Below are 25,275 nucleotides of genomic sequence, written 5' to 3'. Positions count from 1 at the left end.
CCGGACGTCTGTATAGGAGAATTTCTTGAAAGTTAATAGCTATAATAAACTGAAAAACCGCGACCAACCAAATCCAATATATATACATATACATATATGTGTTGTATTTAATTAGGGTTAATGGCTTAATGGGTACGTAATGTTTCTCAACAACCATGCATAATATACCCGGGAAACTAATGAATAATAGGAGGATTTAAACAAATGCATGTGGAGGAAATACGTACTTAGGATAGGACCACGTACCAGCTATCTCTGGGTTGGATCCTCTCCACATTCGTCTGGATCTTAATTTGATGCACTGCAGCTGCTGCATGCTTACATTTTGGTTTGGTACGACTCTGCAAACTGCCACTGCCAGATATATTGTGTGCATTATTATGCATCATCCATGATATACATGAGTCCAAAATACATTATACAATAATATTATCTATGTATTGTGTAGGAAGGCACCTCCCATTTAGTTCTACTGCTTGGAATTATGTTGAGAATTGGTTAAAAAAGGTTACATATACCGAATTACAAGGAGGAGGGGAGTTTCTCACACACACACTACCAACACTATCAAAGGGCCATGAGAATTCAAACCCGAGATCGAAATCATTAGGCCCTTTTTCATTGGGCTAAATTCGTTGACAGACATCTATTGTTTAAGTTTGAAAACTTAAGATTTATATTGTTGGAAAATTATTAGATGTGTTTTTTGCCATAAACTACAATATCAATATGCAAATTCCTCAAATAAAAAATATTAATTACTAGATCTTCATCTATTGCTATATATATATTGATATTAAAGGACACTCAAAATTCAAGAACATTTAAAATTCAAATACAAATTAAATATAAATGGGGATGATACTGATACCCTAGAAACCAAGGACTGCTGCGAGCCTGCGACTGTGGGTTCCGCACGTGCTACGAGGGCTTAGAATAGTGGGCTCTCACGTACGGCGAATGGACGGAGACCAACCCGCACGTGACTCACTGGGCCTGTCTGTCTCTTTCGGGGCTCTTAAAAAGCAAATGCTCCCCACGTGCGCTCCTGTGCTCTGCTGCTGTCAGCTTTCACAATTGATCGGCCTCTACCTCTGCCTCTGGCGGTAAAAAAAAAAGTGAAAATCTCAGACGTCTTTTCCCGCGTGCGGTAAATCCGTAATTGGGAAGCCCAATTTTCTGACAAAAAGCCGACGACACCAAAGTTGGGCCTTTATCTAAAGCCCACAAATCAGTACGGGCCTAAAATGTTTTTTCAGAAATCATTGGGCTTTCGAGAAAAAGAAATTAAAAGAGTGGGAAAAATAACGATCACGCGGGGCCCACCCCTGGAGAGTTGCCGCGTGTGAGGTGCGTCGTCGTCGACGATTCTTTTGATTTGATGCCAACTCCTTAGCAACTACACACACCGCGTAGAGGAATAGCTTCAAAAGCCTTGGAACTCAATCTTCTGAGTAAGTCCTAATTGAACGCAGGCAGAGACGAGACGATCCGATCCGATCCGATCCGAATCAGAGAAGCTCCGGTTGTTTGCTTACCGTTTGATTGAGCGCCATGAGTTTCCTATTTGGCAAGCGGAAGACGCCCGCAGGTTTGTTGTAGATTGATGCACAATTTGTTCAATATGCTTTTGTTTCCTGTTTTTGTATCTCAATGTTTTCTTAGGGTTTCAATTTGTTAGAGTTCTGTGAATTTTATGACGCTCTTGATGTAAATATTGTATATATTGTTGGCTGCTTGAGGAATAGGTTTGGTAATCGGAGAGGGTGGTTGGAGGAACATCGAGAAATTTTGATAAGTTTAATTGTAAAATAAAATAAATGATTTTTTAAGTGTTCTGCGAGTGAGTTTCTCTAATTGTTGATTTTTTGTAGCTAAATTTGGGTGCAGATTAGGTTTTAATCCATTAAAATTCAATCTAGTTGGTTAAGGCCTTCAATTCCATCACGATGTCCAGAGTTCAAGCCATAGTGGTGTAATGTGTAACTTTCAATTGGGATATGTATATACACAACGAAGAAAATCTTAGTACTTGAATGTTTGGTTTGGTATTATACACCATTATTTGCACATCGATATCTGAATTTGATTACTTGTATGGTAATTGGGTTATTTGGTTCTTAAAATAAAATTTGTATACTTTGTTTGTTATGTGATGGTGTGCATCTGTCAGGAGGCTTGATTTATTTCTTGTTGCGTGGGTATACAACTCGATTTTGTTATTAGCATCAGTGTTTTGTTTAGATTATATAATTATAAGCTGAAAATTTAATGCGGGTGTATCTTTGTGGATTTCAGAGCTTCTGCGGGAAAACAAGAGGATGTTGGACAAATCTATTAGGGAAATAGAGAGGGAGAGGCAAGCCCTCCAAGGCCAAGAGAAGAAACTAATTATGGAGATTAAGAAAAGTGCCAAGCAAGGCCAGATGGTGTGTTATTTTCTCGCTGCTTGTTGCTCTTTTTCTTTATTTTATGGAAGGCCAATTTCAATATCTTCCTCTGTTTGTATGTATGGTTGAGCCTAAATTCCATTGGCTTGTGCAGTTGATGCTATGCATGTTTTGAACATTTTACTCATTTACCTTTTAGCATGTAGACTTTGATTTGATGGTCATATTTCCCAACCATGGTGTTTCATTTGTCAAACTTTGTTTCAGGGGGCTGTAAAAGTTATGGCAAAAGACCTTGTTCGAACACGACATCAGATTGAAAAGTTTTACAAGCTCAAATCCCAACTCCAGGGTGTATCTCTTAGAATCCAGGTATATCCTACTTCCTGTGATTTACTCCCTTTAATTCATATGAATGGAACACTCTTTCATATTCTGTAACACCATCGTATTTGATTGTATGGATGGTGTGTTGATATGACCTGCAACGTAATTGTCCTTAAGATGAGGAAAATAAATACATTAATTAAAAACCCAGGCTGATCAGAATAAGTTAACTTGACACAGTCATTAAGACTTTGTGGTTATTCTATTGGATGAGTTGCATTCTTAGAATTTTTTTTTTTTTTCAGACATTGAAATCGACACAAGCTATGGGAGAGGCAATGAAAGGAGTGACAAAGGCAATGGGACAGATGAACAGACAGATGAACTTGCCATCACTGCAGAAAATTATGCAAGAATTTGAGAGGCAGAATGAGAAGATGGAATTGGTAACTGAAGTGATGGGTGATGCGATTGATGATGCTTTGGAAGGAGATGAAGAAGAGGAGGAAACCGACGAACTAGTGAGCCAAGTTCTTGATGAGATTGGAATAGACATTAACCAAGAGGTACTTATATCAATCTGAACTGTACATCTTCCCTCTCCACTGTGATTGATGAAGAATTAATTTTTTATTTATTTATCAGTGATAACAATCTTTTGTTTACTAATCTTCTGCAGCTCGTTAATGCGCCATCAGCTGCTGTTGCTGCACCATCTGCAAAGAACAAGGTTCCACAAGTGGAAGCAGCTGCAACTGATGACACTGGGATAGATAGTGAGTTACAGGCGAGGCTAGACAATTTAAGAAAGATGTAGAATCCATCTCTTGTATATGATTGGCATAGTGTGAAAGGTGAGATTTCTTTTGGGCCTTGTAATATCTGTGAAATTTATCGAATCAGGACTCCAGACAGAGATATTAATAAAATTACATTTGATAAATTTGTACACAACAAACATGTAAGAATGTGGGGTATAACAAACCCATTTATGTCTACTGCCCTTCTCCCACCCAGCAAGCATTTAGCCTTTCTCTACAATGAATGGAAGTGTGGAAACCTAGGTTGGTTGGGAGAAGCTCTTTCGATGTTATAAGCCTAAAAAAAGTGCTTTAGAAAGTGCTTACGAACAAGAAAGTGGATGTACGGTGGCTTTCGGGTGAGTTCTTAATTTACTTGGTAAGTAAGCTTGAGCTGCGCCGAAGGTTGCATTTTATATGCACATGTTTTGTCTTGGCGATGTCTAGTATTGTTGAGCATTGGGAACACAACGACGGAGCTAGAATTTTATTTTGTGGAGTGACTTAAAAAGGACCAAATAATAGATTTTTTCTTTTTCTTTTTCATTTGATACAATTACAAGTCTACGATACAGAATTGTCTTTGCAGAAATCACATGATCTTTGTAAATGTGATCATCTGACATACGTCATGACTTCAAATGTTCACTTTGAACTGATCAGGTTGACAAATTTTTTTTTAGGTGGCATTTTCGAATAGGGTAATGATTTCCCCACTCCCATTTTGACCACTTACACTCCTTTTTCAGTTATAAAATGGAGTGTAAGTGGACAAAATTGGAGTGGGGAAATCACCACTCTTTCGAATATTCAGATGAAAGAAGTAAAGTGTGGTCTGCAACTTACAGCTAATATGGCTAAGCACCAAAAAATTCAGTATCATATACAACAGTGGGCAGACATTTCCAGTTCAATTTGGATACAAATGAGAGGAAAAAAAATATACACTGTCCACCTAATCCTTGTTTTCTACCATGGAAATTTCTTGTTATCCCCGTCCTACTTCACAACCCAACAAACACCAAAAACCCAAGACTAAGAAATGGAAAATTTAATCTCTTTCTTCTTCTATCTGAAAATGAAAACAAAACTTCAAACCAGCAAGACTTCTCTGGAATTGTCCTCCGGCGTAGTCGTTAGCTGTCGATGACACCACGAGCTCACTGGCACCGGAGCCCGGCAGAGGGGGCAGTCATAGTGAGAGTAGAGCCACATGTCTATGCAAGGAGCATGAAAGGAGTGCTTGCATGTAGGCAGCTTCCTTACCTCTTCTCCATCCTCAAACGCTGACAAGCAAACCGCACATTCAACATAGTTGTCAACACCATCTTGTTGTGTCACCGATCCCTCTTTCTTCTTGTACTTGAAGCTGTCCAAGTTCTCAAAGCTCCTGCTCCGCCTTGTTCTGTTGGCATCCATCAAAGTGTTTGATGATCTCGACGGTGGTGATTGGCCGCCGTGGCGGTTTGAAGTCAATTTGATGAAGACAAGGTTGTACATGGCCAACACTATAGCAGCTGTTCCAACAACTATGAGGCCATAATACAACATGGGCAAGTTGTTTTTTGGTGGAGGAGGAGGAGGCGGTGGCTGTGAGAAAGGGCTTTGTATTGTGTAAGCCTTGTAACCCATGTTTGGGTTTTGTGAAGAAAGTAGAAGCAAGAGAAGTTTTAGAGAGGAGGGGCTTTAAAAGTAGTAGCTAGAACTTGTATTTGCATAATCAAGAAAGATTCTCTAATCTATTTGTGTTAATTAAACTTAATTAAACTAATGACAAGTCGTGAATCGAAAAGCCGTGGTGGTTATGTAGTTGTAGAAATAATACACTTGTTTATAATTCTATGGGGTAAAGAATAATTGAATGAAGACAAAACCAGGCAAGGTTGGATGAGAGGGACTGAATTTGTAGATAAGAATTTACAACTAGTAATTAGAAAATAAGATATAATTATTCATCCCGGCGATTGTTTTATTAACTAAATCTTGTATTAATTGTATTTTTATTTTTTGGTACCCGAAGGGCGGGATTAATCCCCGCTCGGGGTATACTCAAGTTGGATAATGTAATTATATTGGACAAGTGTATTTCTAATGTAATTTATAAATTAAAATAAAAAATAAAACATATCTCTCCAATTTCCCCATACTTTCTCGGTTTTCCTCCTCTCGCAGCTTACCGTATTCCTCATGGTGTTGCCTAATTTCCGCAACCAAACAAACCCAGCTAGCGTACCGTATTCTTGCTTAATTTATTTTTCTTCTCCTAAACCAAAATGGGAAACATATCTTATCTTACTCTCATTAATTTCCTAAAACCAAGTTTCCAACATCAAATCAAACACTTAAATCAATAAAATTTGGTCAACTAATACAAAGTAAAACTGAAAAAGCTTGTAGTAAAAGAAATCCTTATAAGAACATGATCAACACCAAAAAAAATCCGTAGAGAATTCGAATCCAAGTCAGTCGATCCAATGGCCTCACCACTGCCATCTCTTCCTTCAGAAATATTTTTTGATCAGATTCTAACACGAACATCACTCGAAAGCCTAGGCCGGTGCAGGCTGGTTTCAAAGGACTGGAACCACATCACATATGACTCAAGGTTCTGGATGGAAATCTTTTTGCAAGAGAAGCGACACCGTATCGGGGTTTTTAATTCAGAGCCAGAGCCAGATCGACGGGAAGCACATACAAACGTTTGTGTCTGTAGATAACAAGGCCAACAAGAATTTTTCACACGCTATTCTCGACTTCTTGCATGTCCCTGTCAAAATTGAAGCTGTGAGTCAAGGCCTAGTGTTTTGTGTGAACCACAGCGTGGTTCGTGATTATTTTATATGCAAACCTACCACTCTACAATGGGAGAAGTTACCAAATCCAAAGACTAGGTTCTTGACTTCAATGACTGCCATGGCTGTGTTGAGTTCGAAGCCTTTAAGGTACAAGATTATTCGGTTCTCGAGCCACAAGAATCCTTTCTCCAAGTTCAAGTCAAGACTGTACTATAACATGACATGTGAGGCGTTTGATTCAAACACTTGGGCATGGAAGCGGTTGAAGAATGTTAGTTTACCCTATTGTGTTTTATTGGGCATCGACCAGCCTTATGCAACATCATGCGGCGCGTTCTACTGGCTTGTTCGGCTTGCGAGGATCAACCAAGTGTTTGCTTTTTATTACGGAGATGATAAAGAGAGTTGGGAGATTTTCAATTTACCACCGCCGATGGAGGAGAGTGACCGTTTTGATTACAAAAAACTCGTGGAGTACCAAGGTAGGCTTGCATTGATCATCTGTGAAAGAGAGGTCATGGACTTGTGGGTTATGGAAAATCATGAGAAAAAGTTATGGAGCAAGAGGAAGACATGGACATTGAGCACTAAAGTGTTTAAACAAGTAGCGGGCTATATTCCTCCTCTTACAGCACTTTACAAAAGTGATATTGCACTTATAAAAGGGCGCGACAAAAAACTCATATTTTACAAATTTGAAGATTCTAGTGCTAATGTGGTTAGTCTTGAGAATCAGCCCCATGAAGTTTCGAAGCTGCAATCGGATTCTGAGAAAGTAAATCTGAGGGGTTGATGGAGATGGCAAGATTTTAGTTTCATCTTGTTCTTGTTTGCATTTGGTTTGTTTTGTTCTTTGTCTCGTTACTTCTTAGGTTTCTAAACTTTTCCGGTCAGAGTCGGTGTAATTTCCAATTTGTAAGAAAATAACCCCAAAAAAGGGAACAAATTAAGAGAGAAGCAGTAAAGCTTTGGTTTTAGATAGTGCAGAGAGAAAAGAAAATAAAACTTTGGTTTTTTTTTCTTCTAATTAACTCGGTTTTCTTTCTTCCGTTAGAGGTGGGGAGATGAATTTCTGGGATCTTTTGGAATTTTGGTTTCGTGGAGTGATTGACACAAGGGTAAAACAGGAAAGAAAAATTTAAAACAAAACTTTTTGCGTTTCTGAAAAACAAAGCCTCGTGTGTGTATGTATGTTGATAAAGAGCGAGTTTGAATTTAGCATTCCCCTTTGTGACAAGGAATGTAATTTTCTTTGTTTCTCGTTTCTCGTGTAATCCTAAACCCAACTAGGAAACAAATTCTCAGTCTTACTAATTTCCTATCTACCTAACCTAGGGACTTGTTCAACCAGTTTCTTTGGTCCCAAGTTTCCTACATCAAATAAAAGTTGTATAGGAAAATGAAATCCAAAAGCTTGTAGGAAAAGAATTCCCAAAACGATTGATGATTGATGTTCTCTATATATAGAGTTCGTCAGTCCAGCCTCTTTCTGTCTCCAAGCTTATGTCTAGTCCATCGTGCTAGTTCAAACTTTGGACATCATATGTGTGAAAACAAAAAACACCTACATAATAGATTAGCAGAGGATCCGAATCCTATAATCTTGTCTACGTCTTTCTTTACTTGCTCCAATGGCCTCTCCACCATCTCTTCCTTCGGAAATATGGTTTGATCATATTCTAACGCGAATTGAATCCCTCGACAGCCTAGGGATGTGTAGAGTGGTTTCAAAGGACTGGAATCACATCACATACGATTCAAGGTTCTGGCAATTGTTTTGCAAGAGAAGTGACACAGTGCACTCTGGGTTTTTAATTCAGACTTCGCACAATGGCAAACACTCATCAACGTTTGTGTCTGTTGATAACAAGGCCAACAAGACTTTGAATCTCCCAATACTAAACTTCTTGCCCGCCCCTGTCAAAGTTGAAGCTGTGAGTAGCCAAGGTGGCCTAGTATTTTGTCTGAACCAAAACCATCGTAGAGTACCCGAATATTTTGTGTGCAAGCCTACCACTCTACAATGGGAAACTTTACCCAATCCAAAGACTAGGTACATCACCCTAAGTAACGCCATGGTTGTGTTGAGTTCAAAACCTTTAAGGTACAAGATTATTCGGTTCTCGAAGCCCGTCAAATGCAATCCTCAACCATATAAAAATCTCATCACGTGTGAGGTGTTTGATTCAAACACTTGGGCATGGAAGCAGTTGAAGCATGTTAGTTTGCCTGATTCTGTTTTCCTCAGCCTCCCGCATTGTGTAACATCATGTGGCGCGTGTTATTGGCTTTTGACGAACAAACAAGTGCTTGCTTTTTATTACGAAGATGATAAAGAGAGTTGGGAAATTTTTGATTCACCAGTGTCGGTAAGTGATAGTGACTGGTCCAAGTACAACAAACTCGTAGAGTATCAAGGTCGTCTTGCTTTGATGTACTTTGAAGGAGAGTTGATGGAGCTATGGGTCATGGAAGATCATGAGAAAAAAGTATGGAGGAGACACAAAGTGATCAGTCTTAAAGGGCTTAAGGAACTAGAGGGGCATGATTATGCTTATATTTTCCCTGTAGCACATTACAGCAGTGATATTGCACTAATGAAAGGGTTGAAGCAAGTAAGTTTTTACAAATTCCAAGGAAGTTCCAGTTACAAAGTAGTCAAGCTAGAGCATAAACCTAATGAAATTTTCAAGCTGCAGTCTGATTTTGAGAAGGTTAATTTGAGGGGTCCATGGAGATGGCGAGATTTTAGCTTCATCTTCTTTGTGTTTGGATTTAGTTTGTTTTGTTATTTTGTGCGCTTTGTATTAGGTTTATAATTAACTTGTACTTTCGTAAAAATTAAAAGAAATGTATGCTTTATTAGAATTAAAATTAATGTGTTTGATTTTTGGTTAATTAATTAATTTCTTCTGTTTTGATCGATATAGCCTACTTGCAAAGCCTACAGGCCACATTGACTGGAGGCTTGATGTAGGAGGGAGCCATTGCCAACTTCTGTTCAATTCATTGATTCAACAAATTAATTGATCAAACACATCTGACTTGGAAAAACAAAAACACAGCTGTGAGCATAAACTTATTGCAAATTTGCATGACAATTTAAAATTTATATTTATAGAATATCGCCGCGCGGCTATACTAGTAAAATTTCTATTAAAAATTCCCTTTAAAGAGTATAGCCGATCGGCTATTTGTTTAAAAGTACTATTTATAAAGTATAGCCGCGCGGCTATACTATTAAAATTTCTATTTATAGAGTAAAGCCGGACGGCGATACCATTAAAATTTGTTCTAAAATTTCTATTTATACAGTATGGCCGCTCGGCTATACTGTTAAAATATTCTATTTAAAGCGTATAGCCGGGCGGCTATACCGTTAAACTTTCTATTTATGCAGTATAGCCGGTCGGCTATACGTTTAAAATTTCTATTTGGATGAAAGCAAGATGGAAGATCATCTGCAATATTCATATTAAGCAAGACCTTACTGATTTGGATGAAAGCAAGATGAACCAAGCATTCATGGTAAATAAACTCATCTCTTTCATCACTCTGCAACTTCCCATCGATCACCAGAGCCTAAATACCAACAACAACAACAAAAGAGAGAAAAATGTCAGTGACCAATTAATTGATATGTGTGTGTGATTTAGAGTCCTTATTGTGAGAGCTAGCCAACCTTTCCAAATCGCTTTGTGTCCAAAAGAACTATGTCTTGGAACTCGCTTGCTGCTGCATGTAACACACTGTGTGTGTGAGAGAGAGAGAGAGAGAGAGAGAGAGAGAGAGAGAGAGAGAGAGAATCAAAACCAGTACTAGTATTGTACAAAATGAACTGATGATTTAATTTGCATGTTGTGATTTCTCTCGGAATTGATTCACCTTGCAGCAGAAATTCCAAAAGATTCATTAAAATGTAAAACCAGTTAGAAGAATTGGTTTTTTCAAATTTTTTTTCATGTTTGAATACTTGAAGGCGTACCCATACAAAGCAAAAGACCATTTGAGATCAGCTTCCAGCTGCTCCTCAAACCAATCAGCATGTTGCTGCTGATCAATTCCAATTGGGGGGTTCTGATAATTATCCTCCTCAGGGATTAATTCAAACTCAGAGAAGTGTTCCTCTGGAGGCAAAGGAAGAGAACCATGAGAGCAGCACACAGAAATGACAACATTGATGAGCACAAGTTACAACACAGAGAGCAGAGTAACGCCTCACGGCTATACTATTAATATTTCTATTTATATTGTAAAGCCGGACGGCTATACCTTTAAAAGTTCTATTTATAAACTATAGCCGCGCGGCTATACCTTTAAATTTTCTATTTATAGCGTATAGCCGCGCGGCGATACCTTTAAAATTTTATGGAGTATAGGCGATACCTTTAAAATTCCTATTTAAATATTCTAGCCGTGCGGCTATACTCTTAAAATTTCATCTCAAGCTTCTTATCTGGGATTGCCCAAGCATGGAAGCTCCTATGTTCTTCTTCTACTACTTGTTATTCTTCTTCAGAGTCCTTTTTTGCTAGATAGGGATGAACTTGATTCGACACCCATAGACATCAATTCTTGTGGGCGAGCTAGCTGGGGAACTATGACCAAATGTGTTTATACCCAAAAAGAACAGCCAATGAGAACAAGACACGTGGAAGAAATCGAGCCTGGTCAGGGAAGCCTTCGACACCCTACCTACCGATCGCTCCATTAGGGCAACACCCTCTCCCGGGACATGTGGCATGCTCACTAACGACGTCCATAGTCCCACATTGAAATTATCAACAAAGTGCACACCTCCCAAGGCCTATAAAAGAGGCCAACTACCCCAAAAGAGAGGTAATCAGAATTTACGTCATACAAGCCTATTGATCTGTCAGTTGAACTTTCTAATCCTGAACTTACTTAAGCATCGGAGAGCCTTCGGCCGGTACCACACCGGTGCCCTAAGTCTTACCGAGCGTTTTCTCATATTGCAGATCGCGCTCCCTACCGAGGCATCAAGGATACCGAAGGCGTAAAAATTACTAAGTTGACCCTTAAAAGTCCTGAACCACTTTTTGGCGTCAACAAAATGCATTGTATATAACAGAATTGTATGCCATCTGCTTACTGTAAAGATGAGAACGGCTAAGGCTGGCACTGTAGAAGAGATTGATCCCCAATTTTACAGCCTAGTTCCCATTCCCCACAATGGCTTCCTCACTATCCAGAGCTGCTGAATCCTCTTCTCATCTTCCTCGGTGGCATCCTTGAACGTCGTTTCATTCCAGAGATAACTTATTCCCAGTTCTTCTGCCATTAATTTACTTCATCCTCTATCCGCGGGTAGTCTGCAAATGTTTTTTTTGGTAATCAGAGGAATAATTAGAGGATAAATGATAGGCATAAACGGTATTAGTTACTTAATATTTTGAAAGATCCAAGACAAGTAAAAAAAAACAGTTGAAGAACTTCTTGGTGTAAAGAACACAGTAAACAACATGTATCATAAGTTTCTCCTTCACGCAATCATTTCATAAACTAATGGCAAGTTAAAATAAAATATTCTATTTATAAAGTATAGCCGCGCGGCTATATTTTCAAAATATTCTATTTATAGTATATAGCAAAGAAACTAGTTTTATATTTTAAAGGAAAACCTCTCCTGACGAAATTGCGTCGGCAAAGGACTATGCCGGAAAATATTTGCCGGATTAGATCTCTCCCGACGAAATCTTCCTGTACCGACGAAATCTTGTCGGGAGAGGTTTTTTTAAAAACTTAGTATCTTTAGGTCAATAAATTTTTATTTTAAATTTTCTTTTTAGTAATTAAATAATATCTTAGCCTTATTTATTTACTTTCATTAGTAATTATGTTTTAATTATTATTTATGTGGTGAATAATTAGTATTAAATATTTTAAACTTCATAAATTATATTACTTGATAAATAGTAATTATTTTTTATAAATTTTTTATTTTAACAAAATATTTAAATACTAATTATTCACTAAGTAAATAATAATTAAAACATAACAACTAATTAAAGTAATTAAAAAGGAGAAATCTAGATTATGCTATTTAAAAGGTATAGCCGCGCGGCTATAATCTTAAAATATTCTATTTATAGCGCAGCTATCTATACCTTTAAAATATTCTATTTATATAGTATGGCCGTTCGGCTATACCGTTAAAATATTCTATTTTTATAGTATGGCCGTGCGGCTATACCTTTAAAATATCATATTTATATCCCGGTGGCTATACGGTTAAAATATTATATTTATAGAATATAGCCCCGCGGCTATACTACCACTTGTTAAAATCTACCTCGAAGCGCACTAGGGTTTATCTGGTTATGTCGTACTAACCTTATATTGAGATCGAAACCCTAACCGTAGAACCCTAGATCAAATTTGACCAAAAACAAAAACACGATGGATTTATTGTGTTCGAATTATATTGATTCCACAAACTGAACAAAAACAGTTGTGACTTGGGAAAAACAAAAAATTGAAAGACAGCTGTGAGCGATTTAACTCGTTGCACTTGGATGAGGATTATTTCTCAAAAGGAATGTAATTTTTCTAGGTTCTCGTTTTTAATTTAATTTTTCTTGGTTCTCCTAACCCAACTTGGAAACAAATTCTCACTCTTCCTAATTTCCTATCTACCTAACCTAGGGACTTGTTCAACCAGTTTCTTTGATCCCAAGTTTCCTACATCAAATAGAAGTTGTATAGGAAAAAGAAATCCAAAAGCTTGTGGGAAAAGAAATCCCAAAACGATTGATGATTGATGTGCTCTATATATAGAGTTCGTCAGTCCAGCCTCTTTCTTTGTCTCCAAGCTTATGTCTAGTCCATCGTGCTAGTTCAATCTTTGGACATCATATGTGAAAACAAAAAACACCTACATAATATATAGATTAGCAGAGGATCCGAATCCTGTAATTTCGTTGACCTCTTTCTTTACTTGCTCCAATGGCCTCTCCACCATCTCTTCCTTCGGAAATATGGTTTGATCATATTCTAACGCGAGTTAAATCGCTCGACAGCCTAGGGTTGTGTAGGGTGGTTTCAAAGGACTGGAATCACATCACATACGAGTCAAGGTTCTGGCAATTGTTTTGCAAGAGAAGTGACACAGTGTCAGGGTTTTTATTTCAGAATTTCTACGATCACAAACACTCATCAACGTTTGTGTCTGTTGATAACAAGGCCAACAAGACTTTGAATCTCTCAATACTAAACTTCTTGCCTGCCCCTGTCAAAGTTGAAGCTGTGAGTAGCCAAGGTGGCCTAGTATTTTGTGGGAACCAAAACCATCGTAGAGTACCCGAATATTTTGTGTGCAAGCCTACCACTCTACAATGGGAAACTTTACCCAATCCGAAGACTAGGTACTACACCCAAAGTAACGCCATAGTTGTGTTGAGTTCGAAACCTTTAAGGTACAAGATTATCCGGTTTTCGGATCCCAAATCTCCAGTCAAGTCTCAACTATACCAAAACCTTATAAGGTGCGAAGTGTTTGATTCAAACACTTGGGCATGGAGGCAGTTGAAACATGTTAGTTTGCCCTATTCTGTGTGCTTGAAACTCCCCCGGCGGCCTTGTGTAACATCACGTGGTGCGTGTTATTGGCATCTGACGAACAACCAAGTGCTTGCTTTTTATTACGAAGACGATGAAGAGAGTTGGGAAATTTTTGATTCACCAGAGCCGATGAGTGATAGTGAGTACTGTGCCATGTACACCAAACTCGTAGAGTACCAAGGTCGTCTTGCTTTGATTTACTCTGAAGGAGAGTTGATGGAGCTATGGGTCATGGAAGATCATGAGAAAAAAGTATGGAGGAGACACAAACTGATTAGTCTTGATGGGCTTAAACAACTGTTGGGGCATTATCCTTCCCCTGGAGCATATTACAACAGTGATATTGCACTAATGGAAGCGTGGCCCAAAGTTGTTTTTTACAAATTCCAAGCAAGTTCTAGTTATAAAGTAGTCAATGCCATGCTCGAGAATAAACCTGAGGAAATTTTCAAGCTGCAGTCTGATTTTGAGATAGTTAATTTGAGGGGTCCATGGAGATGGCGAGATTTTAGCTTCATCTTCTTTCTGTTTGGATTTAGTTTGTTTTGTTATTTTGTGCGCTTTGTTTTAGGTTTATAATTAAATTGTACACCTTCAAATCAAATGGTTGAGTTGTATAAAGAATTGCCCACAATGATGTAGCCAACTTGCGAACCCTACACAGCCTACATTGACTGGAGGCTTGATATAGGAGGGAGCCATTGTCAACTTCTTTTCAATTCATTGATTCAACGATCAAACACATCTGACTTGGAAAAACAAAAAAATCAAAGACAGCTGTGAGCACAATTTAGAATTGAAAAGGAAAGTAATTCTACTCCTTCATTCCTCTTGCATTTATTTCCTTCTACTGTTTTCATCTTTTTAAATCAATTCATAGAAGAAGGGAAACATGTGGAGGAAGCTACACGAGTTTCTAATTTGCATGTTTTACACACGTGAGATAATTGGTTTGCACTAAAAACATATTTAATGAATCGTAATTAGATCGAAGACCTTAACTGCATAGGAAACAGGCTGCGCCATCCCCCACCAACCCATGCAAAATTCTATAGATATCTCACATGTCAAACATGTTGGGTTTGTATGTTGAAGAATATAAGTCCACATCAGAAACTTGATCAAATAAAATACAATATATAATGAATGATTCAACTACTAATATCCTCGAGACCTTTTGTATAAAACCCAACACTTGCTAAATTAGTGATTAAGTTGGGGACAATAATTATGTTGTTAGTAGTGGGCCAATGGTCCGTCCATACACAAATTAGTATAGGATTACACAATAAGTTAAGATGACACACTAAAATTTAACGTTGATTAAGGAATCGGAAGATAAGACAAAATAAATATAATTAAAGTTCAACATGTCTTGAATTTGACTGACATGACATGGAATCAAGAAAAATACACCGTAAATTGAACATAAAATTTCTCATATATATGAATAGGGTCATGCTAGGGAGACCAACTTGGGATACCAACTTGTGTACCAACTCTCTAATAGAGGTGGAGCCCACCAATACAATGGGGCCCATACTCTATTAGAGAGTTGGTACACAAGTTGGTATCCCAAGTTGGTATCCCTAGCATTTTCCATATGAATATGATGGGATCTCGAGTCTCTGTATTTAGCATCGATGCATTTATACGTATTTAAATTAAAAGAATGTTAACCATTAAATTGATCTAATGAACATTAATAAGTCCACATCAGCATAATTGAATTATTACTAAAACTCGCAATTTGCACCTTATTATATGTATTCAATACCTATAAAAATAATGAAAAAAATAAAAAGAAAATTCTCATCGCATCAACCACCCCCCTCTCCGACCCACCCCCTACTGCTAGCCAATTTCGCTGCCGTTCACTCTCTTTTCCTCTCTCTCTCTCTCTCTCTCTCACACACACGGACCTTCCTCACTAGTTGGAAGGCGCATTTAATATTTTCAATTGCATTACTTGCGGTTGTGGCAAATTAACTTTCATTTATGAATTTGCATGTTTTATTTTAATTGTTGAGACAATCGTTCCATGTCAAAGATCACGATAGGACTATTAATGGCGCTGAGAGAGAGAGAGAGAGAGGTGGAGGCCATGGAAATTAGGGGGTGGTGCTGACAATTTTTTTTAAAATATTATATTTTCGCAGGTTTTAGATACACATAGTAATATAATAGGGTGCAAAGTTATGCTAATGTGGACGATTAAAATTCACTAGATCAATTTAATGGTTAGCATTTCTTTTTTTTGGGTGAAAACCAAGGTATCCCCGCGCGATTGCGGGAACTAACCCTCGAGGTACTGTCGGGCGCAAAGCGGGAATCTCTCCCAACAAAGTCTGCTCTATTAGAGAGTTGATGAGCAAGTTGGTGCCCAAAGTTGGTGCCTCTAGCATTTTCCGGCTCGGAATCCATGAATGATGATGAGTTCCAAACTTTATAGTAAAGTTGAAGTGAAGGACAACACAACATACACGCATGGGCTTTAAAATGCCATAATTAATATCCAATTACAGGAAATGTACTTGCACCACTACCCTCCATTAGAAAGATCAGCCACAAAGGTATCATAATTTAGTCATAATTTAAAAGCTCCAGATTTAATTTGGTCGCAACAAGTTGCAGAGCACTAACAATAACAAAAGAAATGTTAATCATTTTTTTATTTTTGTTTTGCTATTTCAAATATAGTTTCTTTTGTCTTGTAGGGTTGCTGTTGGATTTGTTTTTGAAGTACAACTTGTTCGTAAATTTCGCGGCTCTATCAGTCAGTCAACAATTTCCAGCTCCAAAAGAAGTTTATATATTAACTAAATACATTACAATTTGTGTTCTGAATTTAGCTTCCTGGTTTTCTCAGACTTTGCTCCCTCACCAAATTCACATTTATACAGCAGTTGGCTTGAAAATTGCTTCATGCTCTGTCTCTCTCCGGACAACAGAACAAAGATTCTCCAGAAAGTTCATTACTTTTCCGGAAAAGAAGAAAAAAGGTTCAAACTCAAACGGTATCTCATTCGCTATTTAAATGGGTATCTGAAGCGCTAATCTTCCGCTACAGTAGCAGAGAAAAGTGGCCATGGACGGTGGAAAAGACATGGAGGAGAAGAAAGGAAGAAACGAAGTCGTTTTGCAGATTTCGGTCACCGAAGGACAGACTGGTTTGAATAATGAAACCCGAGACTCGAATCTTGAGCTAACGGAGCTTCAGAGCCTCAGAGTGTCAGGTTCTGCTTCTCCAGAGATTTCAGGGCAAAGTCTCACACCCGGTAAGCCTCCGAAAGTCCCAACCGAACCCACTTCTCGCCGAGCTTCGTTTTCGAGGTCTGCGTTCTCAAAACCCAAGTCGAGATTTGTTGAGCCAGTTCCTCCTGGTGAAATGAAGGTGACTGATGCAAATACCCAGTTGAAGTCAACTGCTAATTCGTCTAATGTGGCATCACCAAGCTCAAAAGCCACGGCCACAACTCCAAGAGACACTCTAAGATCAACCCCTGTAACCCCACGAACACCGTTGATCGAACCGGGTGGCGAGGAAGACGATGATGATGAGGTGTATAAGACTGCCAATCTTAAGGTGCGTGAGAAGACCGGTAAGAAGAAGTTGAAAAAGTTGGTCTTGATTGAGTTGATTGTATTTGTGTGCGTTGTTGGGTTTTTAATTGCTTGCTTGACTGTTACTAAGTTGGAGCACAAGAAGATTTGGAGTTTGGAACTATGGAAATGGTGTGTTTTGGTGGTGGTTGTCTTGTGTGGCAGATTGGTCACAGAATGGTTTATTAATGTTCTGGTTTTCTTGATTGAAATGAACTTCCTGCTTAAGAAGAAAGTTCTGTACTTTGTTTATGGGTTGAAGAGAAGCGTGCAGATTTTTATTTGGTTGGGTTTGATTCTTCTGGCATGGGCTTTATTGTTCGACGACCAAGGGGTGAAGAGGTCAAGGAAAACCTCTAGGATTCTAGGTTATGTTACAAGGGGCCTGGCTTCTTCTCTAATTGGATCAGCCATATGGCTGGCGAAGAATTTGTTTGTGAAATTAGTAGCTTCTTCTTTCCAATGCTCGAGATTCTTTGATCGGATTCAAGAATCAATCTTTCATCAGTATGTTCTCCGCACCCTTTCAGGGCCTCCATTGATGGAGATGGCAGAAAAAGTAGGAAGGACACCAAGTACTGGCCAGTTGAGTTTCAAAAATATAAAAGACGTGGCGAATAAGGGGAAGGAAGGGGCCAAACAAGAGGTGATTGATGTAGAAAAGCTCAAGAAGATGAAGCAAGACAAAGTTTCTGCTTGGACCATGAAAGGGTTGATTAATGTTGTAAGGAGTTCTGGGTTATCTACCATCTCCAACACTCTTGAGAGCATTGATGAGGAGGAGGGTGAGCAGACAAATAAAGAGATTACTAGTGAGTGGGAAGCAAAGGCTGTGGCTTATGATATTTTCCTTAATGTAGCCAAGCGTGGCAGCAAGTGAGAATTTCTATCTTTTTCCAAAAAATTCCTCCAACATTTTGACAACTTGCAGTTTGAACTTTATTTTCTCACTATTTTTTTCTATTAAATGGACTAGGCACATTGAGGAAGATGATCTCTTGCGCTTCCTGAAAAAGGAGGAGGTCGACCTTGTTCTTCCTCTGTTTGAAGGAGCAGCAGAAAGTGGAAAGATCAAGAGAAAAGCTTTGAAGAACTGGCTGGTAACTTCTTTATTTGGTTTTTTTATTTTCTTTTTTGGTCTGAAACTTCTTTATTATACTGCCAGAACTAACATTTTATGTACTTCTTGTGATATCCGGTTGGCACACAGAATTATAAGTATTTAAAGCTACCCTTCCATTGGATCTTAATTCTATATTTTGTGGACAGTGAATTTCAATTCTTCTGTTGGTCAACAACATAGAATTTTAATTCATGACTCTTAACATTCTTCTTGTTTTCAGGTGAATGTCTACCTTGAACGTAAATCACTGGCACATTCTTTAAATGACACTAAAACAGCAATAGAGGAGCTGAATAGGCTTGCCTCAGGACTTTTGCTTATTGTGATCCTTATTGTGTGGTTACTTGTGATGGGATTTTTGACAACCAACATACTGGTCTTTATATCATCACAGCTTTTACTGGTGGTGTTTGTTTTTGGTAATACTGCGAAAACTGTGTTTGAAGCAATCATATTCGTCTTTGTGATGCACCCATTTGATGTAGGCGACCGTTGTGTTGTTGATGGAATACAGGTAACTCTGCAATCCTCATTTTTCAAATAACTTTACTGCTACTGAAACAACTTCACTTGACGCATTGAAACCTGACAGATGATTGTTGAAGAGATGAACATATTGACAACGATCTTCTTGCGATATGACAATGAGAAAATATACTATCCGAATTCAGTACTGGCTTCTAAACCCATCAGCAACTTTTATAGGAGCCCAGAGATGGGTGATTCTGTCGAATTTGCTGTTGATGCTTCTACAACGGTTGACACTATCAATTCTCTAAAAGGCAGAATAAAATCGTATGTTGACTCCAAATTACTCTACTTCTCAATTATTTATTGGAATTGAATTTCACAGTCTAAAGGCTCTCTCAGCTCAGCAAAACCAACTTATTATTAAGCATGTAGCATCATTTTATAGAAATATAGATAGATTTATACGTATAGCAGCTGTCGGAATTTATTTGAAACTGGTGGTGCTTTTGCTCATATTTTCATGACATACAAGATTAGAGTTTAGAATCCTTGGAAACAGATAGGTTCTTGCAATGAACTTAAAAGCTGCAAACTACGAAGAATCATCAATAAAAGAGGTTATGTTTGGGTGATTCTGCTGTCCTACTAAAGAAGAGTTGTTTCTTTTACTGACATATTCCTAACAAGAGTTGATCAAAACAAGCACAGATGTGCAGTTTTATTAATCTATTTTGTATCTTTTGGTAGCTAGCTCCTCTTTCTTTTCTTCTTTTCTTTTTTTTCTTTTTTTCTCTCTCTTCTCTTTTGGTATGGGAAATGATTTACTTGTGATGTGATCATGCATTGCTGTTAATACTTCAGTTTCCTATCTTACGTTCTCTTTATACAAAACATCCACTGGCACATGCACACCTCTAATTTGTACACATGAGTTGCTGAAAAAGAGATTGAAAATTTCAGGTACTTGGATGGCAAGACTCAGCACTGGCGTCCCACCCATAGCGTGGTGGTTAAGGATATTGAGGATGTGAACAAGATGAAAATGGCACTTTACGTTACGCATACCATAAACTTTCAGAACTATGGAGATAAGAGCAGCAGGAGATCAGAATTAGTCTTAGAGCTGAAGAAAATATTTGAAGATCTTGGTATAAAATATCACCTCCTGCCTCAAGAAGTTCACGTCCACTACGTTGGGCCAGCTACTTCAGAACTTCCACCGACATGGCGGTGATCTTTTCTTTGTGCAAGAATTTTCTCTGCTGCAAGTACGTTCCTTTCTTCTTTTACGCTAATGACTCATCCATGCTTCCAGTTCAATCTTCAATTTCATGACTGAGGACAAAGATTATACGATTGATGATCAAACACCTAAAATAAGAAAGCTTTCATAAATGCAAACTGCTTAACATCAATTTCATGTGAATGTGCAAAAAGCTAGGACTCAAAAGGCACCAACACTAGCTGATGACCTTGAAGCCTTTTAACCTTAGCTCAAATAATAAAGAACAATCAGAAACACACAAAAAATTCCAGCAATGGCTGTCGAGATAATATAACTCTGCATGTTTGATTAACGAAGGCAATGAGAAGCGTACCTTTCTATGCTCTTGTAGTTCTTTGTCTACATGGTCGCATTGATCATCCGGCCTCTACTTCTTTGCATCTTTCTTATAAAATGATAAAGTATCATGTCATCAACTTGAAATTTTCATCACATTTGCTAGGGCTCAGCGTGAACAAAGAAGACTCTACAAATCTGATTGGAACCAAAAGGAAAATGTTTGGAAATGTTACAATTCATCTGGAGAAAGTATTTTGAAATACAATTCTGAGAAATTAGTTGCATGAAGAATGCCCAGTGGAAGGAGGAAAAGCCTCAACACTGTGATATTGAGATTTGTGAGAGAGCTGGAAACACGATGTTGTCTTTTTAGAAACTGTTTATACAAATTTTGAGTGAATTCATGTTCATTGCAAAATTGATTGTTTAAACACATATACTCTTATAATTTATTTATTTTCCTCCCATGTCTAATATGTACATTCAGCACTTGCCTCAAAATAGAGTTTCAATTGCATTGAATGCCAGAAACGGTGACGTATCGACCCTATAGTTAGATGAGTCCAACTAAAAAGCCCGTTAGAAATGGATCAATTAAATTGTCTAACTTAGAATATAATGGGCAAAGCTTTGCTATGACCCAATTAAAAACACAAACATAATTTTCCGATGTGGAAAAAAAATAAATAAATTACAATCTATAAATATTTGGAAAAAAAACCACACCTTTTGTAGGCTTTGATGCACTTATCGGACTATTCGAATGAGAAGGATGTCTACAAATTTCAGTCTGGATGGTGATTGGACCAATAAGATAACCTTATCCACCAATCACAATTGAGAGGCTGCCACGTAGGACAAAGATAAATGACAGGGTTTCCACCTCTCATCACTCTATCTAGCCCTCTCTCTCAAAATCTCCCGCACCACCAACAACAGCAACAAGACCTCAATCTGACCAAAAAAACATTCACAGAGAAAAGCAGTTGGTTTTGGAAGAGCAAAATGGCATCAACGACTGCAGTTACAATGGCTATGCCATTGCCCAACGCAAGCCAAAAGAGGATCCAATCCTCCTCAGAGACCTTCTTCAAGCCACTGCCAGTGAGGCCCTCAGGGGCTTTAACACCGGCAGCAGCATCAAGATCAAGTGGGGGACTTGAAATCAGGGCTTCCCTCAAGGAGAAGGCGGTTACTGGCCTGACCGCAGCCGCGCTCACGGCTTCAATGGTGATCCCGGAGGTGGCCGAAGCCGCCTCCGGAGTCTCTCCTTCTCTCAAGAACTTCTTGCTCAGCATTGCTGCCGGCGGTGTTGTACTTGTCGTGATCGTCGGTGCGGTGGTTGGCGTGTCCAATTTCGACCCTGTCAAGAGAGGCTGAGAATTCTGATGCAGACTTACTGTTGATGATTTTTCATCTTATTGTATCTATTAAGCAGTGGTTTATGTTTCTTTTGTAATCGTGTAATACGTGACTCTTCTTCTTCATCAACTTGTACTTTGGCCCAAAACTGTGAATTATAAGCTTCATTTTCCACTGCAATTTTCCATTTTTCATAGAAGAAAATAATAGAGGGCAAAGGAAAATAAAAAGGCCATGAACTCAACTCAGAAATTTATGTAGTTTTACAAGGCCTATATATAAATGGAGTTAAATGGCCTCAATTCACAGAACAACAATTTCTGTGTGAGCTTGTCCAATACTAAGTGTAAATAATCTCCATAGAGCGCAATCTGCTGTGTCTTAAAGGCAGTAAATCGTTTGTTAGTTAGTTAGCCATCTGTAACTAATCTTATACAGCTGTATTTGACAGCTCATCATTGTAATTTCATATAAAGCTTGTAAAGAATTACAATTTCTTTAAGTATTGAGAGAGACACAAGCTTATGCATGATAGTATTGCAAGCCGAGCAAGAGCTTTCAATGAAAGGAGTAGTTTTCATGGAAATGCAACCTCTGTTGTTTAACAGTAGCGCCGCGCGGCTATACACTATAAATAGAAATTTTACAAGTATAGCCGCACGGCTGTACTCTATAAATAGAAATTAAATAGTATAGCCGCGCGGCTATACTATTTAAATACAATATTAGGAGTCAGAGCAACAAGTCCAAGCATGGAAATGAAACCTCTGTTGACACAGGAAATAGTGGTAGTACTGGGGGTATGTCCACATAAAGCACAGCTGATACTCATCAAGCAGTTAATCTCTCCTCAGTTGATTTCAATGGAGTTTGATGAACCTATTCCCCTATTATTATTTCGGATGTATCACAAATTGTTGCATGTGCTTGTGTTTCATGTAGGTTTTTGAGCTGACCTCAACACAAGGACCGGAGGTGGGTCTTTATTTATTCAGAAAGGTGCCGCACCATAGAAAAGCAAAACTTTGTGTCTCCTCCTCCAGTTGCTATTCTACCTACCGGAATAGGGAATAATCTGGCTAGAGTTTTCTACTAATCTTCTGCTTGATGATGTCAGGTTTGTAGATAATGCTGTAAATTGAGAGAGGCAAGTGCATAGGGTTGCAAGACTAAGAAAGAAACTGTGTTTGTATAGTGCAGCGGCCAACGGCTTTATTTTTAAGCCATCAATATAGTTCTTAAGTCTCTTGAAGAATCGTTCAGCTTTGTAAATTTCCAAGCTCCCTACCAAAGCATCACATCTTTCTCAGTGTATTAAAAACACTTCCAATAACAGTTTTTACTGTCCTGGTGGAAGTGGCCCTAATAGACATTATCTAATAATGAAAACAAAGGCATCTGTAGAAGATTTGTTTGACGTGCAAAACAAAAACGATGTAATGTTAAGTATCGTAGTAAGAGGATATCAGAATTTCACATTTCTGATGTCTTGCACATGATAGGAATAAAACATCGCTGTGGACTAGTGAAGAATCATGTGTAGGAGAAGGAGTAGCCAAAACACCTCTTGATGGAAAATAAGCCTCTTCTAGCAGGCAATGACTCGGGTTTATCCTCAGATTTATTGTGAGGAAAGTGCCTATGAAAGGCATTCACTGCTCACGTCACCTAATCTTCGCCATCCATGGCCTTGGCAATTTCAACAGCACCCTATTTAATCTATTCAGGTCCGCACTAGGGATTGAAATAACATAAAATAACCCCAGAGTTGTGACAAGTATTTGCATGTTGAATTGATTACAAAACAATGTCAACTTCAATTAAATCAGTGCGTATGCATGTGTGATAAGCTTACACTCAAGAAATGACAAATTATATGTAAATCACTTGGAAGTTTAAGAAGAAAATGGTAAATACCTTTGGATCTAACATGAAGAGTATGGCATCGACCACCTTTTCAAGCGAGAATTCATCAGCTGGAATATGAGTCAAATGAGTAACTGAATCGTTTACAAATGTAAGACATTATTTACAATTGTGATTTTTATTACAATATTTAATGCTAATTATTCACTAAAGAAATAATAATTAAAACGTAATCACTAATGAAAGTATTTAAACAAGGCTAAGATATTAATTAATGAATAAAACAGAAAATTTTAAAAAGGATATTTTAAAAGTATAGCCGTTCGGCTATACCCTGCATAATCTTGATTTCTCTTTTTTAATTACTATTTACTTAGTGAATAATTAGTATTTAAATATTTGATTAAATCAAAATAATAATTACCATATATTAAGTTAATTAAAGCATTTAATTATTCACTAAAGAAATAATAATGAAATAAGTCTAAGATATTAACAGTATATCCGCAAGGTAAATAGAAATTATAAACGTACAGCCGTACGGCTGTACTTTCTAATTATATTCGAATATTTTAAAAGTATAGCCGAACGGCTATACTCTTTAAATATATTCAAACGAACATGAAGCTTGCACTCGCAGTGGACGGAACTTTCTCTCACAGTCACTGCTTCGTCCTCTGGGTTCGGCACCGGAAAAAGACTCAACCCGCCTAGGCGCCCGCCTAGCTACTACCTAGCCGCCTAGCGACCGCCTAGCCGCCTAGCCGCCTAACCACCGCCTAGCCACCGCCTAGCGCCCTCCTAGCCACCGCCTAGCGCCAGCCTAGCCGCCTAGGCCGACTTTTCAAACACTGCGATTGACTGAAAGTCTGAAACCCGAAATTGAATTAGACATGCCTCAGTCAAATTAGATATTGAACAACTGAACAACCGAAGGGTCGATTTGTCATCTGTCGTGAATAGACCTCCACAACCTGTTCGTTGGGGACCAACATGAAGGTGGTCACTCTTCGGAGATTTTGGCTTTGGTTGATTGTTTTAATTGGGAAGGAACAAGTAATTTTTTTAGGGTAAGGACAAACAGAGCTACTCTGGGATAGAACTGGGAAAAGAATATTAAACATGAATAGAGAAAGCTGCGACAAACTCACAAGGCTATCAAATCCAATATAGACAGGCTGTTCACCAGCTTCAAGCCACTCCGCAAGGGAATCTGGGGGTTCATAATTTGAAGCAAGTCAAGAAAACAAAAAACAACAACATCAACCTTCGGTCCCCAATCTGCCAAACAAGTAAAACGTAGAGCATATCAGCAAATAATCAGCATACTGTATTCTCATTTGGTCAAGCTGGTCTTTTTGTACCACATCAAATCATATTCCTGAGGCTTCTG

General features: G+C 38.2%; 7 protein-coding genes across 8 annotated transcripts; 6 read left to right on the top strand and 1 right to left on the bottom strand.

The window, feature by feature from the left end:
• Window positions 1–1,397: 1,397 nt before the first annotated feature.
• Window positions 1,398–3,660, top strand: VPS2.1 (SNF7 family protein). The gene is made up of 5 exons (XM_021949273.2): window positions 1,398–1,591; window positions 2,299–2,429; window positions 2,658–2,762; window positions 3,023–3,283; window positions 3,397–3,660. The coding sequence occupies exons 1-5, from the start codon at window positions 1,555–1,557 to the stop codon at window positions 3,532–3,534; spliced, it is 672 nt and encodes a 223-aa protein (XP_021804965.1). The 5' UTR covers window positions 1,398–1,554; the 3' UTR covers window positions 3,535–3,660.
• Window positions 3,661–4,204: 544 nt separating this feature from the next.
• Window positions 4,205–5,217, bottom strand: LOC110749216 (RING-H2 finger protein ATL1-like). Its single transcript, XM_021949274.2, has one exon. It carries the CDS (start codon window positions 5,147–5,149, stop codon window positions 4,610–4,612), a length of 540 nt encoding a protein of 179 aa, XP_021804966.1. The 5' UTR covers window positions 5,150–5,217; the 3' UTR covers window positions 4,205–4,609.
• An 895-nt stretch (window positions 5,218–6,112) lies between these two features.
• On the top strand, window positions 6,113–7,105 carry LOC110749167 (F-box protein At5g49610-like). Its single transcript, XM_021949202.2, has one exon. The coding sequence runs from the start codon at window positions 6,113–6,115 to the stop codon at window positions 7,103–7,105; it is 993 nt and encodes a 330-aa protein (XP_021804894.2).
• Window positions 7,106–7,943: 838 nt separating this feature from the next.
• On the top strand, window positions 7,944–9,135 carry LOC110749168 (F-box protein At5g49610-like). Its single transcript, XM_088244700.1, has 2 exons — window positions 7,944–9,026; window positions 9,124–9,135. The coding sequence occupies exons 1-2, from the start codon at window positions 7,944–7,946 to the stop codon at window positions 9,133–9,135; spliced, it is 1,095 nt and encodes a 364-aa protein (XP_088100826.1).
• Window positions 9,136–13,278: 4,143 nt separating this feature from the next.
• On the top strand, window positions 13,279–14,472 carry LOC110749169 (F-box protein At5g49610-like). Its single transcript, XM_021949204.1, has one exon. It carries the CDS (start codon window positions 13,279–13,281, stop codon window positions 14,470–14,472), a length of 1,194 nt encoding a protein of 397 aa, XP_021804896.1.
• A 2,083-nt stretch (window positions 14,473–16,555) lies between these two features.
• LOC110749218 (mechanosensitive ion channel protein 10-like) lies at window positions 16,556–22,196 on the top strand. 2 transcript variants are annotated; one of them, XM_021949277.2, is made up of 7 exons: window positions 16,556–16,669; window positions 16,763–18,372; window positions 18,473–18,596; window positions 18,840–19,133; window positions 19,212–19,414; window positions 20,051–20,358; window positions 20,818–22,196. In XM_021949277.2, the coding sequence occupies exons 2-6, from the start codon at window positions 16,982–16,984 to the stop codon at window positions 20,322–20,324; spliced, it is 2,286 nt and encodes a 761-aa protein (XP_021804969.1). In that variant the 5' UTR covers window positions 16,556–16,669; window positions 16,763–16,981; the 3' UTR covers window positions 20,325–20,358; window positions 20,818–22,196. The 2 variants fall into 2 exon arrangements, with proteins under 2 accessions (XP_021804969.1, XP_088100355.1); XM_088244229.1 differs by lacking the exon at window positions 16,556–16,669 and having other exon boundaries at window positions 16,686–18,372.
• PSBX (photosystem II subunit X) lies at window positions 21,537–22,196 on the top strand. Its single transcript, XM_021949278.2, has one exon. It carries the CDS (start codon window positions 21,660–21,662, stop codon window positions 22,032–22,034), a length of 375 nt encoding a protein of 124 aa, XP_021804970.2. The 5' UTR covers window positions 21,537–21,659; the 3' UTR covers window positions 22,035–22,196.
• Window positions 22,197–25,275: the final 3,079 nt, after the last annotated feature.

This window comes from Prunus avium, chromosome 7 (assembly GCF_965620075.1).
Source record: "Prunus avium chromosome 7, drPruAviu1.hap1.1, whole genome shotgun sequence".
In the NCBI taxonomy this organism is placed as follows: domain Eukaryota; kingdom Viridiplantae; phylum Streptophyta; class Magnoliopsida; order Rosales; family Rosaceae; genus Prunus; species Prunus avium.
This window is presented reverse-complemented; position numbering and strand designations above follow the sequence as displayed.